The sequence below is a fragment of the Anarrhichthys ocellatus genome, unplaced genomic scaffold, assembly GCF_004355925.1.
Source record: "Anarrhichthys ocellatus isolate YVR2014 unplaced genomic scaffold, GSC_Weel_1.0 scaffold17, whole genome shotgun sequence".
NCBI lineage: Eukaryota > Metazoa > Chordata > Actinopteri > Perciformes > Anarhichadidae > Anarrhichthys > Anarrhichthys ocellatus.
In genome coordinates, this window is record NW_022280047.1 from 5878629 (window position 1) to 5897388 (window position 18760).

The 18760-nt window shown below is 41.0% G+C and overlaps 1 protein-coding gene across 2 annotated transcripts in view; it reads right to left on the reverse strand.

The window, feature by feature from the left end:
• LOC116388399 (netrin receptor UNC5C-like) overlaps positions 1–18760 on the reverse strand; it is a 171047-nt gene that overhangs the window by 46888 nt on the left and 105399 nt on the right. For both annotated transcript variants that reach the window (XM_031856204.1, XM_031856203.1), the window contains exon 4: positions 12360–12463. In XM_031856204.1, the coding sequence (XP_031712064.1) occupies positions 12360–12463 (104 nt within the window). The remainder of the gene's footprint in view (positions 1–12359; positions 12464–18760) is intronic.

Genomic DNA, 18760 nt, shown 5'->3' on the forward strand with positions numbered 1-18760 from the left:
AAAAGTTGTCTGTTTCAGCTTTTCAGAGTTTTTGTTGCATGTGTGTTCTATAAATCAATTAAGGACACATTTTATCTTAGTTATTTTGCCTCTATGCTGTAACACAAAACATGAAGGCAACAGAGCTACAGTACAAGGAAAGCCAGACAAACAGGGTTAGCCTAAAGGTTACCCTAGATTATAACACAACATACTTCCATATTATGTGATGCAGTATTTTTGGCAAATTATTTCTAGTTTTTTTTTTGTAAAAATGTATGTCGATATGCCAGATATATGTTTTTTGAATGCTCATGTACTGCACAATTTAAAAGAGAGGGGGATATATATATACTACACTGTATAATCTATTAAAACTCTCTCAGATAATTCTCAGAGGTCCTGTTCATAAGAGGAACGAGGACTTAACGTATGTTCTTAGAAGACTCGTATACCACTAGGAATTGAAATGTAGTTGGGCATCGAGGATGAAGTATGTATATAATAGAAAGAATCCCCAATGTGCAGCAGAGTGTGAGGAAGAGCAGGGAGCTCTTCAAAGTGTCCCACACAGACAGAACTGGGACACAGTAGGACACCAAGTTGGACTGGGACAGGCCTACAGAGGTCTATTAATAACCTACTACTTCACTGCACCTTGGTACACTTTAACTGAATGATGCATGGCACACACGTATGATACGCAGGTATTATTTTACTCAGCAGGGACTTGTGCTTTTAAGTATTTGTTTTGCAAGATTCAGCCCATAAAATACCTAAAATAATTTGTATCTACAGTATGTCCTGAGAGCCTAAATAAAGCCACAAAGTGAACGGTTCCATTTTTACAATGTACGTTTATAAATTATATAAAGGAGAGGGTGAACGAAGAAAAGGGAGAACAAATAGAAGCAGGTGAAATGAAGGAGAGGAGAGGAAAGGAAAGGAGAGGTAAAACAAGGAAGTTGCTCAGCACTAAAGGAGGTCACAGATGTGCTGAACAGAAAGCTTGCACTAGATTCTCTAGGGTGCACACATGCACAGATGGACACACACACGCACACACACACACACACACACACACACACACGCACACACAGAGCGTTACCTCTGAGATTTAACACAGGTGCAGATGCTTCACAGTGATCTAGACTCACCCTCTCATGTCAACATTCAAGAGTGCAGAGAGAAAGGGAGAGCGAAAGATGGATGGGGAAAAATCTCAAGAGAGGGTAGGATAGAGAAGAGCTATTTCAACGACAACGGTGAAGGAGCGAGAGAAAGATAGAGAGTTAGGGAGGCAGTGATGATGGTGGAGGAGGATGGAAACAGGGAGTGCAGGCTCGGAGCAGATATCTGTGGGTGATCCATTAAAACTATCCCGACAACATCAACAAATAGGAAGAGGAAGCGAGAGAGGGAGTCTGTGGGGGGAAAAGAGAGTGCAATGGAATAAAAAGGACAAATGAAAAGGTAATGAGGAGGTGAGGGAGTATAAGGGAGAGGCAGAGCGATTTGGAATTTCCATGCTATGTCACAATTAGGGAAAGAAAGATGGAGGGAGGGGGAGCAGAACTGGACAGAGGTGCTGAATGGATCAAACGGAATGGAGAGAAGACGGGGAGGATATACATGGGGAAATCTATTAGGCCCAACACTTGGGACAACATGAGAAGGAAAGTAAAAGTCATGTGAGGAATGCGGGGGAGAGGGGGTAGGAAAGAAAAGAGACAATTAGGAGGGTAATATTTTACCTCTGAACGTTTTGTCAAAACATAAGGTGTGTGAGTGTGTAAAATAAAATCCACCAAGAACTCCAGCCTTCACAAGCCATCTCTCAAGCATCAAAGACGTGGGCAGTGCAGAGATGAACTACCACTCTGGAGGATTGATAGATGGGCTGCACTTTTGAGACATGGTGCGGGTGGTTGGTGAGTAAATGGGAAAAGGAGTTGTGCAGAAAGTGTAGAAGGCAGAGAAGAAGGGCAGTGACATGGAAGTTGGAAAACCATGAAAGAGGACGTTTCAGTGATGGACAGCAAAGTTTGAGGCTTGGCAACGCAACTACGTCATTGAAGCACCAATACGTCCAACTATTTTCTGACAGACAATTCAATAAAATAAAATTCAGACAGAAAGCAACACTTTGAGTACAGTTGCTTAGCAATACATTTATTCCCAGGGAATAAACATTGATTATCACTTACGGTATGGAAAAGTTGAGTGAACACTAACCATTAAAAAAAATGTGGTTATGTAAGGGAAACAAGGCTAGCCAGGAAGGATGGTTTAAAGACAAGAGGACGGCATCAGACAATGATTTATTTATTTGCGAAATTAAATATAAAAATAATGTCTTTCCAAGAATTGCTTACCAAGAACCAAGAACTCGTATCAAGAAAAAAGCACAACAGATAATTGGAATGAACAGAAACTAAATTAACAAATAAACAAATAGAAAATAGAAAATCAATTAGACAATACATGAGGACTGTGATGGAAGCAGTGCTAGCTGAGGGGAGGCAAAAAAACAACAACAACAACAACAGAGATGACAGTTTGGGGTGAGTGAGAGTTAGGGGATGGAAAGTTGAAATGAGACCCTGGGCTCCAATCATTAGAGGAAGAGGCAAGACGAAAAACATCCAAATCCACTCAACAGCTCAGACACGTCGGGGAAACGTTTCCCCAAACAGATGCTGACCTAGTAAGAGCTAGAATCAGAATCAACACCTCAAATATCACCAGGGAAAAGTTCAAAAGGGAAATACTTTCTAATTGTGATAGGAGAACTGAAAGGTAGGAAATTAAAAGATTAAACCTGTTTTCTCCTCTGTTAGAATATAGCCTGCTGTACTTTGCGTTCTCGACTAATGTGCAAGCCCTGAATGTCACAAGGCGATATTTGATCTTGCGGTATTTAGCAGCATACAGATTTCATGAGAGCTGTGTAAAATATCTTGATGGAAACTGTCAGAATATCTTTGCACACAACTGTCAAACGTTGACCATAATATTGTGATCGATTTAGTCTTTTTTCTATTTAAGCAAAATTAATGTTTCTTAGCAGACTCACGGATTCCAATTCGTATTCCCATCAATTTATTTGAATGCAGAAAAGTAGTTCCACACCGATCATAACTAAAGATAATAACCACTTGAATGCCTGAATGCGTAAACTTAAGCAGACACAGCAAGCCTCCTTTGGGAGATACTTTGGAGCTTCCTTAAGACTTAAAAAACAGTGTGTTGCCTAAATGACTTTCCTGGTTGCTGTGAGCCAGTGTTGAAATGATTGACAGCTGGTTAAATCATAGAGCAGCCCCTTGAATGGTTACGGGTCAATGCGGTAAACGTGTTGAAGCCCTCGGAATCAGTGTCTCCGTTGCTTTCTTTATTTCTCTTGAGAGTGATGTATTCCACATTTCCTGCTGAACCTTCTGGTTCACTAAGTACTTTAACATCACTAATGGCGACAACAGAAGACGGAGAAGGAGGAGGGACAGAAAGATGAAAGTGAGAGAGATGAGGAGAGAGAAATAAGGAAGAAAGTAACAGTGGGGATGAAATGTGAGCAATGGGAGAGTATGCTAAAGAAACCACAGGACACAGACTGCTGAAGATCATTTAAGTGCTTCAACATTATGACCTAAAAACACTTGTAATGTCTTGACTCGTCTTGAAATGAATGCTTTCCTGGCAAGTTGCACCATATACCTATTTTGCGTTTTGTTTATTTGACAATTCATTTTAAAATGACACATGGTTGCAACACCAATGTCCATGCACAATTCAAAGAACATCAAGGATAACACGAGAAAGTCACATGACTTATTTCCATTGGGGTCCCTGTTGTAAAGGTCCCTAACTTAAGTTTACTTCATCCAAAGATTGCCCATACAGTCATTTACGTTGTTTGTACATTAATTACAGAACAACAATAATTTTGATTTTGGAATTGGAAAAAGTGTGTCTAAAGGCATTAAATGAATTCAATCAGAGGTGGATGTTATGGGTTTCAAACAAGGAGTGTTTTGATCAGGATAATTTCTCACTCAGTAGGACAAAGAGGTATGTCCCCAAATGTCTTTTTACACATTATCAATGAAGCACTGTGTCCCTCTTTCCTCTTTTCAGTCTTATAGTCTAATAGTTGTGTATTGTATAACTAAAGAACGCATGTCCGATGTAGGATTCAGGAGATACAAATTAGAACCTGTGTTATCATCTTCAACCTCACCCACCAGTGTGTCAGATATTAAATTCAGGGTTCATGATAAAATCACAATAGTTTAACAGGGTCTGAATGAAAACAAAGCGACTATAAATGATGCCTCAACTATTCATCCTCCAGAATAAAGGGATGTATGAATGTGTGTGTGCGTCGGTGTGTGCATGTGTGTGCGCGCATGTCAAAGCTGATTCACTGTACAGTGTAGGAGTGCTGATGACACTCCATAATTATTAAAGCATGAAGAGGCTCTGAGCTGATTGGGGGCATGCTAATCCTTTTTAATTGACTCTCCAGCTCTCCAGTGTTATTAAAACCGCCCAATAACAAAATCAGCTTTGCTTTATTAGCCGGGTCAGCTGAACCACGGGAGACCTCCCTGTTTGTTAGTGTTGCATTTTGTTGAAGGCTGTAGAGTGAAGTATGATCATGGTAAACAAACAGCAAAATATACAGGTAGAAAACAGCCTATTTCAATTACATTCAGATTGGGAGATATATCTATGTCCACTTTGAAGTGCAAATGCAGGATATTCAGTGTCCTTTATGTGGTTAAGGTACAGAGTTTGGGGTGATGAATGGGTGTTAAATGCCTTTGACAATTAATGTTGGCCTTTAATCATGACAATGACCTTTCCCAAACCAAACCTTAAGTAAGAATGTTAGTTGCCTAACATTAAAAATAATTTGCATCTGTTGGAGGAATAATCAATTACAAATTGGGTTTCTGCAGAGTCGTTCTTTTTGGTGACTGAGTTGATAATAGTGATTTTTTAAAGTACATTATGAACCGGAATGTGTTCAGCCATTAAAAAAACACCTTTTTCAAATTGCAGCATTGATTTTACAGTTTTGACTGACAAAAAAAGAATGCAGATGCCATCACGAGCAGCATATTCTCTCTTTATGGCTCCCGAGAGAGCTAAATGAGCATCTTACCTCTAAGTGCTGTACATCGGCCTCCGCAAGATCACACTTAAGTATGACGAAAGCCGTCTACCTTCCAAAGAATTACGCTTCTGAAATCAGCAAAGCATCAATAGCTCCAAGAGCTTCTTGGCAGAGTGTGATAAGCCGATGATTCAATACAATTCTAGTTGGTAAGCAGTATCGTGGTTAATACGGCTCAGCAAAAATGTAGTCATATTTGATTTCACACCACCAAACACATTTTACATAGTGTTAAATGGAGAACTGCGTTATGGCAGTAAAAAATTTTATGATCACATATCATTACAAACATATTCTCCGCTCCACACGGTCATCATGTGATAATGTTCTGTTATCAACACAGTCACAATTATGAAAATATGAATTGCTCCGACAATGACCTCCTTTAGTAACTCGCTGAAGACTTAACTAAACAGTGATGTAAGTGGAAAAGCAATTAATTGTTAGCAGTTATTCAAAGCCCTGGCTTATTAAACTTTTTCAGTCTTGGTCACAAATGAGGAATTTAATGTCCCAATTGCTCAAGTAGTTAAGTGTATGAAATGATCTCTCAATTCTTGCCAAAAGTAGGACTATTTTTAGGTGTTAAATTATTTGATAAATACGTGTCTAAAATGTTTGCTGTATTATAATGATATATGCACAAACCGGCTTACAGGCTTGTGAGCACAACTTTACAAGTTTTTTTGTGCTCCTTAAAGACATCCTTAAAAGGTCTAACAACTCATAAAACTTGACAGAACAGAACAGAGTTTTGTTATTTGACACCCTAGTGTCAAAACAGTGCGTTCATTCATCCATGACAACACTGCCAGGACCGCCGAGGGCAGCGCGGCATCACCGCTTGACAACGCAGTACACTCTCCACTGTCACGTCACCATCAATGCAAAGCTTTGTCTCAGAACTGTGTCAAGAAAGACAGGGGTTTGAGAGACAGCTATAGTGACAAAGTGAGAGAGACAAAGTGAAAAAGAGACAAGAGTCCACATAATAGTGTGAGAAAACTTTAAAAGACGTGAACGGAAATGGAGACATAGATATAGCTCAGATGGGTAACTGTGCAAGGTTGTATCTAACACAGAAAGGCAGTGGAAACAGTCAACAGATAAGCATTAATTACAAAAAAAGAGTGAAGGGTCAGCGTTTCAACACCCGCACATATAAAACCCTTTCCATGTCACTGTCAGAAACACATTAAAACAGGGTTAATTAGAAAGGTGGACTATCCTATGGTTTTACCAGGGCCCTTGAATGGGTAATGAAAGGGGAGAGAGTAGTTTCTCCTAATTAAGGGGGTGTGGAGGGGATCTACACAAACGCCTTCATTATCTCCTACTCTCATACTGCTGAGCCAAGCACCCACTCAACCCACTACATACCACACTGGCAAAGAACCTCCAAGTCTCAAAAAGACTCAAACCTCAGACCACAGAGAACTAAATCTGCATTATGATCACTGGCCTACGTACTTCCTGTATTCTATGAAGATGGAGGAGAACAACGCAGGTTGAGTCGTCAGTTAGGAGACAAAACACAGGGCAACTAAATGTAATGAGAAGCTCCCCTTTTTGAGTTTTGATTGTTAGTTTCCTTAAATGGCCTGTGAGGAAGCCAACATAAATGTCTGGGTTAGGTGATTTTGTAAATTTGGACAAATATGACTGTACTGAGAAAACGTGCAAGCAGAAACACACATTTTCTCACTGTAACAAAATTACAGAGAGATTAGTCAATATAACAGTGAGGAAATGCGATAGCTGATGCTGATATTCTGCAACAGAAAAAAAAAACACATTTCCAACGCAGTTCTGCAGTCTGCTGCTGTCTGAATCCACTGACACGGCTCATCACTGGATGAAAAGGCCTTTCAAAATCGCGGCTCACACGAGATGCACCGAGTACACGTGTTCTCCCTCTTCCTGTGTATGCAAGTGTGACTATCTTTCTGAAAACACAAAGTGGTTATAAAAGACTGCACTTATTTCCAGTCCGCGGAGTGGAGGAGTCAAGGAGATAAAGCCTACTGTATGTGTGCTTATGTGCATGTCGATTCATGTGTGGGGAATACAGACATCATTAGATAATGGTCACAATCCCTCTCGACAACACCAACAACCAACCACAATTCCTTTACATCACACGAGTCGCTCTTCCTCATCTGCCCCATTTGTAAATTGCTCTGCAGTTATAGACCGTCGCAACAGCGTTTTAATAATCTTAAAACCATTTCAATAATTCACATTCGGTAAAAATATGAAGAGATTGCTGACTAATCTGTGGATTACGGTGATGATTTCTGACAGAGGTTGAGGATCAAGGTAAAATGTGATGGGAGATGAGCTGTGGGGCTTACTATGCTATCTCAAAGAGGATTAAGGTAAGGATCTATTGGGGAAGCAGCATTACATAAATTGTTTTGGAGCACAGAAAAATACACACACACACGTGCTTCTCCAGAAGTGTGCCAGGATGAAATGACTTTAATCATGCTGGTGTAATGGTCACAACATTTTTGCAAAGCTATGGGAAGATCCAGGGCTTTATTTGATATAACATTCCTATCCCTTGGGTTTATTCAATTTTATTTATTCAGAAGTAAAAAAAAAAAAAAAAAAAGAAATACCATTCTACTTGCATTCCTTTGCTGGATAAAATGTGTGTTTCACCTATAAATCAGTTTAAAGAGCTTTTGATGGAATAATTGGTAGGTTCTGGGGACATTTTGGATGTATTCAGAACTTCCATGGAATTTATCTTGCAGCATTTAAAGCATTAGTCGTTGAGGCCGAGAGGAACATTGAGCTCCAGTAGGATCTGAAAGCAGTTTAAAGCTAAAGGAATTCAATAGATCTGCTTCGATCTCTGGGCACAAGAGAGCATGCCTTATTTGTTAGACAGTTTAATTCACACTGTCACTGTCCATTTAAAGCAATCCACCACCGACGGTGTTATAACCTCCAGATAGACTCTGCTAGTAAACGTCATCATACGACACATTAAAACAATGGGGACTTCACGGACTGAAATGCAGTGCGTCTGTGTACAGTATACTGTACGATTGTGAGAGTGAGGTAGCCATTAGCGTTTTAGCAAAACTGCACCACTGATGCATTCTGACAGAAACGTCTGCTGTGATTTGCATCACAAAAAGGCATTCACGCACACCGAGAGACACCCATACACAAACACACACACACACACACACACATGCTTGTGACTGGACTTATTCCACACTGTTTGACGCAGAAAGTCATTCACAAAAAATGACATTGATAGTCACTGCGAGGGAGGCCAAATGTGTGTGTGTGTTTTGTGAGGCTGTGCCTCCTGGATTCACACAAACACACATTTGAACACTACAAATGTCCCAGCTACTTCCTGGTTATATGGTGTATGTGTACTGCCTGAAGTAAACACTTTTCAGTTGCAGGCTGTGATCGGCTACATGAAAGCAACCTCGGAGCTGGCAGCTGGATGTGAGTCTTGCTAAAGGACACTTAAAGCAAGACAAACAGTGCTGAATGCTGGTGGATTTGGAGCTTGCAGCTTGAATCTAAATCCCAAGGACAATCTCCCTACACCACCCTGGTGCACATCACAGTGAAATGTTACTTGAGGTTTATTGTGATATAAATATTGTAAAATATATGATAAAACCTCTCACTAAAAGTGGTCTCTGACTTTACTTAGAATGTATCTTCTAAAGTGAAAGATGAAACTCAGATAGATAATGTATTGGTTGATGATAAGCCAATTTTAAGTGGAGAACTTAAAGTGTGGATTGAGTGGTTAAGAATGTGACAGGAACTTGACCAGGCTCCAGACACATATCCAGTTACTGTCTGACTCTGCGCGTGCATGTGTGCGCGTGTGTGTGTGTGTGTGTGTTAGAGATAGACACGTGGGGTTCCTGTCACCACACACTGATGTGTTTATTTCACTGCAGCTGGGGTAATCACTCACATGCTGAGACAGACGCAGTCAGGAATACACAAAAATATTCACAGACACTTACAGTCTCTCTCTCTCTCTGTCACACACACACACACACACACACACAAATACATAACCCCACCTGCTATGTGCAGTCTACTGGCTTTGCCTGGCCTGTGGGGTCACTCCTACTCGCTGGGTTTCAAGATAAAAAATGTATTGTTGCTGTCAGGCTGCTGCCTACTTTGGCTGCTTCAGTGTCCTAATGAACCTCACAATATTTGTGAGAGAAATATACAAGTTGCCTCTCACTCAGATCTAAATGTTACAGTGCTGCTGGGCCTCAGTGGAGATTTCTAAGAAATAAGTTCGAATTGACCTTGGACCAGAAAAAAGTTCTATATGAATATAAAAAATAAAATAAAATCAAACTTTTCATCGAAAGTGAACGTTGTGCTGCACTTGTTGCAAGTTCTCTGAATTCACCCTCTGTGTCCATAAAGCCTTTCCAGTTGAACTGCCGAACCCTCCCTGCTGAATCCAATAGCTTTCCATCAGCTTTTAAAGGCTTTCTATCGCAGTCTAAAGAGATTTAGATGTTTCTCAAGGATTTCGCAATGCCTCAAATTGTGTCTCTCAGGAGCTTTAGATTGAAAGAGAGAGGGGAGGAAAACACAGAGGAGACTGACTGATGACAAGAGCAGTAGCCTACTGTCAGAGGAAAGTGAAAAGGAAATAATGGTGCATTGGTTGGTGTCTAGTCATTTTCTTTGCAATCTTGGATTGGTTTGACCCTGACCTCTCACGGCTAACAGTTGTGCAGTAGTTAAAATGATCACTGGATAATCTGTCCCTTAGTGTACCTCTTGTCATGCTTTAATGTGTGTGTGTGTGTGTTTAAGGAGTCAATGCTTTGGTGTGGCATGTTGACAGCCACGTGATGCCAGCTGGGCATTACGATCTGGGTATCACGTATCAGGTCACCAACCCCATCGCATTGACAACTTTACAGCAGTCGTCAACTGGTCGACAAGGCAACAACACCCGCTAATATTAGAACATTTTTAGAGAGGTCACAGGACCCCAGAGCTGTCAATCAAAGACAAAAAAGATGGTTGTCTCTGTGTGTATGTGTGTGTGTGAGTAAGTGTGTGGAGGAGCGAGTTAGAGAAAAAGGAAATGAGAATGGCAAAGAGAATGGACATGATAAGAGCAAAGAGAAATAGAAAGTCAGAAGAGATAAAAGAAAAAAGGTGAGCTACAACCTGAGGTCATCAGCAGGTTTTAAACCTAAATCCTTCTAATCAGCTTGGACATAGATGTACTGCAGGGGGAGACAGACCAATCCATTTGCCCTGAGATCCTATTATGACAGGAGAAAGGAATGGGAAAGGTGGCAAATTGAACACACTCGAAAAAGAGCTCTCAGTGTGCGTCCGTGCCTTTGCGCTTGTGTGCATGAATGTATTATGTTCCAACAGGTGTCAAAAATAAAGAAAGCAGATGAGGCAGCAGTAGTAATGAGTCATTGGCTTTGAGATCTGTCTCAAGAGGAAGGAGCGTGAGTTGTGAGTGTAAACGGGGTTGTGTGTCAGAAAGAGAGACAAAATGAGAAATAGCCTGCAAGTCATTGTGGCTCCTACTGTTTAAAGTAACCTATGTCACAATATGATGAATATATAACACTTGATTAACCTCAGAGATTTCTAGAAGTGAAAGGACACGAAAAGATAACTGCGTTTTTTCCAAACCTCCTGTCTAATTCTTTTTCTGCCCCACCTTCACCGACTCACTCTCCCTCCACTTTGTACAGCGGTCTGTCTGAGTACCTCCCTCGCCCCCTCTCCTTCAACCCTCCCCCATCTCTCTCAGGGGAGCTGTGTACTTAGATGCAATTGAAAACGACTATCAAACCCTGAGGAGTGAAAACCTGATTCAAAGACTCCTTATCCGGTAGCGCAGCCCTTTCCAAGTGCTGTGCCGCTCTTCCCCAGCGACCAACTAAATGAAATTATGTCTTTTTATCCATTCAGGAGGGAACGCAGCCAGATGAAACCAGCAAAGTAAAGAAATATCTGAATTGCGAATGAGGTTCTTCACAGTAGTTAAGGCCCTCAGGGAGTGGAAGTGACACGTGTGGCTTCGCCAAAGTGGATGTTCACTGCACGACACGGTCGATGAGTGAATAAAATGTCTATGTGCTGACAATATAGTAGCAGCATACATAATATTCTCTTGCATTGACGAGGGTAGTGTTGTGAAGTTGCGAGTATGTATGTGTCAAGTGCTCTTGAGCAAAAGTCACGCATCTTAAATGGCCAAAACAATGATGTAGTGATTTGGCCCAAACTTCCACCAAAGTGAACTCAACCAGTTGTGTGGTTTTCCCTTTCCTGCTAGTTTATTCACTTCTGTTCACTCTTCACCAATATGTTCATCCGTGCTAATGAAAAGGTACATGATAGTATCTCCCAGTCCTTTTGAAGAAAAGCAGGCAATCCACTTCTGTTAATTATCCTCATTATTTCCTGCAAAGCTCAGGTACAGCAAGAGAGACTGCAGAGGTTTAGCCTAAATTCATCACTCTGAGACAGTTGTGCTGAAACTCAAATTGGCTCTCTGGGGACATTTAAGTCTAAGTTTAAACTTTGGATCAGTGTTACCTCGTTGCAGCAGAGCTTTCAAGCAACTGTCACTCAAAACAAGATTCGGGCTTGTTTCCCTGATTTCTCACTGTGACACTTCAACATGAATGTCGTTGTACAATGTGATGCAATGCTTTATGTTTCTGAAAACATGATATAGGAAAAAGTGTGACATTTATTTAGTTTCATTGTTTTCATTTGTTCCTCCTGTGATTCAGTCATTGTTTGTCTCAGTTACATAGTTAACAAATGGACATTTAGGACTATTCCATGTTGGAACGGGTGTTTGCAGTTGCTGTATTTTTGATTTTGAGATATTAAGTCGTACCAGTTCAGACACAATTAAAAAGGCTAAGCAAAAAAGTCAAAATACTTTTTCATTCGGCACACCCTTCAACCACTGACTGTGAAAGAGTGCATGCACCCATCAATGTTCTGCTGTCCGTCATTCACAGTTAGATGGTTCAATGAGTTGATGATTCTTTTACATTTTGTTCACATCCTCTGTTGTCTTCATGCTACATCTCTCTCTCATTCTTTTCTAGAAATCCTGTCTCTTAATCAGACGTCCTGCTTCACATTCACCTCAACTTAAGGTTAACAATAACGCTGCACGTACCTCAGCAGATGGTATGCCCTCCGGAGGTCGACACTGTAACAGCACTTCCTGCTCCAGAGATACTTCCTTTCCCAGAGGTTCCTGTTCGAATGACTTCTTCAGGTCTGGGGAAAGAGACAAAGAGAGACAGGAAACTTAATGACTGTTGAAGGACAGGTTATTAGGCGAGCCAGAGAGACTATGACAAAAAGGATCTACGGATTACATCATACTGATACCGGATAACATATTGATTTAATTTAAGTGATATGGTTACGATACAGTGGTGGAAATGTTGCTTAAGTAGCCAGTGAAAAAGCTCACAGATCAAAGCAAAAAGCCGCAATGGAAAGCGGACTTGTGTGGGAGGCCATTTTGCAGAAGCATCCTGTGATTCAGCAGCCAGGGAGCCCATTTAGGAGATGGTGCCGTGTCATTGTTAAGCGGGCTCATTACCTCATTTTCCGCTGCAACAATGACACAGTAATTATGGAGTCAGTGGTTGAAGTCAGCCATGCATATGTTGACTTCTCCCACTCTCCTGTCACTTTAGAAATGTACACAACAAGGAAAAACACTTAGCTGTATATTCTTAGAGGCAAGTGATGCTCACAAGGGTGTACACACACACTCGCACGCACGCACACACTCACACGCTCACAGATAGACCATGTTTGCATGTTAAGAATGTTAAAACAGTTTTATACGCACAGACACACACAAAGCTGATCATGCTTTCAGTGCATTAGCTGCTTCACACATTAAACACAGGCTGCTTTTGTTGCATGTTCACCCACCAATCACTACGCACAATATTTTAACCCTGCTGTCGTTCCATATAGACATGCCGGAGTGTGGGGATCTCAAGCAGGCCAAAGACAATAAATGATTCACACTAATGGTCCACATGCTGTGATAAATGACAGCATTACAAAGCAGAGTGGAATGCACTGCCATTTCCTCAACAGGACGTTTCAGAGAGGGCTCAGCTGTTTTCATTTTGGATGGGAAAAATGCTCACAGCAGCAGACTTTAAGACAATGAACAAGACATTTAAAGAAGACTGACAGAAAGAAAGACAAAAGAAAGGAGGATGGAGTGAAGGCGTTGAAGGACTTGAGTGAAAACACAAAATAAAACTCTTGTGGGTGGACGGATAAATGGATGGATGGACAGTTTTGTTTCACAAATCCTTTTGCCGAATACATTTTTGTCAGAGACCACGCTTGTTATACACAAAAGAGTGAATTGTATTCATTGCGAGGGTTCAAAAGGGGAAACCACTCTTCAGCTGCTGATGTTCAGCACTATTGTCTTGCCTCTGCAACTCTTTCCCGGGGAATTTCTTTCACTACACTACTTTATAAAATTCGTCTGACGCTGTAATGACATTCACTCTTGCCATTGTCTTTCACTTTTCTGTTCACCTCCCTAGTCTGCTGCCATACAGCATACAGCGTGCTGAATGCATATATCCCCATATTGGCAACTCGGCTTAACACATGTTACAATAATTAGCCTGCCGTACAAAAAGGCTGTAAAACAAATTGTAAGCTGAGAGGCGTGGCAATGTTGCGGGACTTAGCAGGTGACTTTATTTATGATGCTGATCCGATGCTGTGATGGATTTCTAAATGAGACCATATGGAGGGGCCGGAGCTTTTCTCATTCAAGCTTCTGGGTGCAACTCAGAGGTTTGTGATCTTATTTCTGATCGGACTCTACACGATCTGGATAAAAAGATCTGCAAAACGTCTTATCCATTCACATAGCTACAAATATTGATTTGTTGCACACACGGACATGGATGTGTCTATTTGACATGCATGCATATGTATGGGAGAGCAACATTTGTAACTGGATGATAGAGTTTCACATGTTGCAAATTGAATTAATGTCAGAATGTAAGGATGATTCATTACATTGGCTACATACTGTGTCTGCAGGAACAGGGTGTGTGTATTTCAAAGTGATATCCAGAGGTTTGTTGATATGGCAGCATCAAGTAAAAACTTTCACTTTGAAGAGTTTGAGAGTCACTTTGTTAGTTTGTGAAGGACGGCGGTAGCTGTGTAAGACAAATCCTCTCTCTCCTCTGCCCTTTAGTTTTTAAAACCATACGGAAAACATCCATAGGAGGACACAGCGTGTGTGTTATCTTTGTGTCCTTTTCCTCTCCTGGTTCCCAGGTGTGCTCTTTTAATCACCTTACCCATCAGCTGTGGTACACCATTTGTGGACACACACACGGACACTTCTTTAATGCCGAACTGGTCGACTCAGAGTCACTCTCTGGGTATTTCATCAGGACAGTCGCCTTACAGTGGCTATCAGACATTGAAGCGGAGTGAAAGAGAAGGAGAGGTAAAATGGGGGGGGACGGGGGGGGCAGCAGGTGGGGGGTTGAAAGATGAGAGGCAGAGCGAGAGAGAAGTAAGGAAGGAGAAGTTGGCAGCACACAGCAGGACCTAACTCTTTCTTAATACCAAAACCACCTGTTTGGTCTTCACCTAAATACTTGTCCACCACAGTCTCTATATCAAGCCACTCAATAGAAGCTCATGTCAGTGAGTCCACCTTGTATCATCTGTATTTATCTGCCTCATCTCTCTCAAAACCAACCAGCAATCCATAAAAACCTCCCAGCCATCAATCTTGATTACATCTCCTTCATCATGATCCCAATCCTACAAAGACAAGGGGAGAGATAAAATCTGCCCAAGCTTACAAAAGTATAAGAAGTTTTGAAGGTTCATATTGAGTTATATTCAACTGTTTGAATGTTGAATCATGAATCACTCTCTCCCCCATTCACATAGACAGACTCAAATACTGGGGAAGCATAAGGAGCTGTGGTGATTTGATGAATTACTAAGCGCTGTAATTGTGACGTTTGTAGCTCCACTTTAACTCAAGCTGCAACATTAACTATTTAAATGTAGGGATTTTAATAAAGTGCAGTACAGTTTTGCACAGAAACCTCTGAGGGTAAATGTAAATGTAAATTTAAGGTAAGACAACTCACACTGTCACTGTGTGTTTTGGCTGTTAAATGAATAGTGCAAACGTTTGTCAGGCTCTATGATCAATGCAATGAAATGCACATCAAACAGTGACTTGGTGACAGCTGATAAATGTGTCTTTGACCAAAAAATTCATCATGTGTGTTCATACATGCTAACATTACTAATATCCAGAATTAGTGGGCCTCTGCACTTCTAACTTGTGCAGGCACACACCAGAAATGTAGTATATGCTAGCAATGTCTTTCCAAGTGAGGCAATACAACGAGTTTTGTAAATATGAGGACAAGTGAGGCATACAAACTCGCCTCAAATAAGTAGTTTATTTCTGAATATTGCAAATATTCATATTCAAGTTGAAAGGAAATTTGAATTTGTATGTGAGAACAAGGCGTCAGAGGTTATAATGCCGTCTGCTTTCTAGAGATACACCCCTAAGATTTCACACATTCTCCAGAAAAACATCCCACCTGAATGACAAGGTTTAATTTCATACATATAATTCTTATCATCATCAGATTTCGTGTGGAGAGCTCTATTGGTTAAAAGAGTTATATGAGGACACAGAGTATTGCTGAGGCTGAATGATAACTTCATAATGCAGTCAATCCCTGTGGGGGATGACAGCCTGAACAGAGCATGATGGTTCATTATGGGAGTAATCACCCAAAGCTTTAGCCCTAAATCCACCACATGGCTACCCACACAACACGCAGAGACACGCGTACACAGAGTGATGCTGAGAGACAAAGAGAGAGCGACAGAGACGGTGAGATACTGTCTCAGTGAGGACAATACACACAGGAGATGGAGACTAACAAGCAGGCACGACACAAAACGACCACAAACACAGACCTGCACACGTAAACGCAGCAAAATAACAAGCCACAGAGAATGAGGAAGTGATTGAGGGTTGAGACACACTTCTCTCATGCCAGCCAATTTCAGGAACAATTTCCTGGTCTTAATTAGTACGGGAGATGGTGAAATGAGGAGCTGGTTGTGAGAGTTGATTCCATAAAGATTGAGAATGAAATTAAAGGAGATTAAAGAAAACCGCTCGAGGGATGAACAGACAACACACTCACACATATTCCCACATAGTGCTAAGCTATAGCAGGCCATGACAGACACACTTTTTTCCAGTTCGGTAGCAATAGTGTTACGAGCGTGTGTGTGTGTTTTAGAGAATGAGGCAATGTGACATTGTGTCCACGGCACCAGGGGACCACAAATTCACCTCAATGGAAGGTGTGTGTTTCTGTGCATGTGTGCAAATATGTGCCCAAGGGAAATGTGTGTACAGGGGAGGAAGGACAGCTGTGTCCTATCAATTCACTGACCCCACTTCACTTCCAAACGCTATCCAGCTTCATAAATATAACGAAAGCAGAAATAAATTCACTGCACAACTTAGAACCGCAACAGGGTTGAAAAGTACAGAGGGCAACCTAGAGAGTTCTTCAGTGTGAAGCACCTTATACGCTGTGTACACAATAAAGCAGTGTAAGCATCTATTCAGAAGATGACCTTTCTTGCATAAACTCCTCTTTTTCCTCTCTCTCAGCCTCCTCGTCTCCCTCCCTCCCCGTTTCTCTCCGCCTCCTTCCTTCTCCCTCTAAAACTTCTTCCACTGCTCAACTAAAACTGTTATTATTTTTTGTGGTGAGTTTGTTGCCTCAGGCACCTTTACATAAGCACATTTCAGAGCAATTATCCAAAATGGGTGCCTCTGCCTGCATGCAAGCCCATGCCAAATCATAACGGTTTTCCCTGGTGGAGCTGCTTGAGCAATAAAGAGCAATGTGAGATTCTTGGTAAGAAAAAAAAGCAAGCAAAGTACTCTCCTTAAGTCACAGGGAGGATCATTTGGACACCCACACCATGGCATGCAATGGAAAGTAAGTGATAGAGCACACAAGCGGGTAAGGTAATATTAAATAAACATTAGGAAAAAAGAAATGTAACTGAGGTGTAATTAAAACAAATTTGTATTAAAGTTAAGGTAAAACAATGAAGGAGTTCCTGCTGTGGCTATAATAATATGTAATATATGCCGAGAGTCATGACATGGTCTGATTTTTACAAGTAACCAAATAACTTTACTATGTGCTGCATAATAATGTTAAGCTTGATTAGCATCAACTTTGTGATCATATAAAACGTTTTGAAATATATTCAATGATATGGAATATTTATGCAAAATCATGGACGTTTTTTTCATGACAATATGTCCTGAATTAAAAAGGCATTTAGTATTTGGTTAGAGCTGTAGCAGATTATAGTCGGGTACCTCCTCAATCTTCGGGCACTCATACGTTCGTCTTCAAATTAAATATAAAAAATGAAGTGCTGAAGGTGTTCTGTGACGTTGAGTGTCACAGTCATTTTCACTGTGGTTATATAGGGAGTCATTTTCTCTAAGTGACTTTCGAGAGTCTCTTTCCACTTTCCTCATGGAACTCTCCACCCTGTCATTTCAACACTTCCCAAACCTGTGATCAGCCCGAGACATCAGACAAGGTATTTCCATCCACAGTCGAGTTTTGAACAAGTACACAACTCTCTTCGCTGACATGGCACTGGCAATCTGAAGCACAACAGATGAAATGATTGAAACTGTTCACTTGTGATCCTCAGTGAAAACAAATGATCAAAGTAAAGGAAATGCTGTTCGTGTAGAATGTTTTAAACGTCACCACGGACTGTTCTTCTCTTTTGACGATACGTCGGAAGAGTCAATACAATGCCAATGTTACACTGATATAAATAGCAATTTGTGCTCCAGCAAAAGCAAACATTCATGAATTAACTAACATTTGTTTCAACTGAAAATATATTTTTTACTTTCAACCATTATAGATCTCAGCTCTGGTGATGCATTTATTGAATCTGCCTTTGTGCTTAATGCTTAACAACGATTGTATTTAGTTCCTTTTCGCAAAAATCATTCTTTTTTTGTTCTGACCCTTGACCTGCAGACTTGCACAATGAACTGTTCGGGAGTCACCTTAGCGACTCTGTAGTTCACCACGCTTGGACTTTGGAAAGTGACTTTAGTTTTGTGCGGTTACATCAACACTCTGGTTTACCACTAACACTTAGGAGTCTGCTGAAGCCGTCCTTGACATCTGGGGAAAAGCTCTGTGGCTTGCGTCGATGGCGAGACATCATAACCACACATCCACACACACACACACGCACTATGGGTTCTCACTATGAAAATGTTTATTCAGTGTTTGTGAGCATCATGAGATCTATCTCAAAGCCAGAAACCAAGACTCTCTTGATAATGTCATTCAAAGGAAAACGCTGTAGGTTTTCCACCTATAGCGTTTGCAAAAGTGTCGGGGTGAGTGTGAAGGGAGAAACAGCCCTCAATTCTCTTTTGGCAAATCA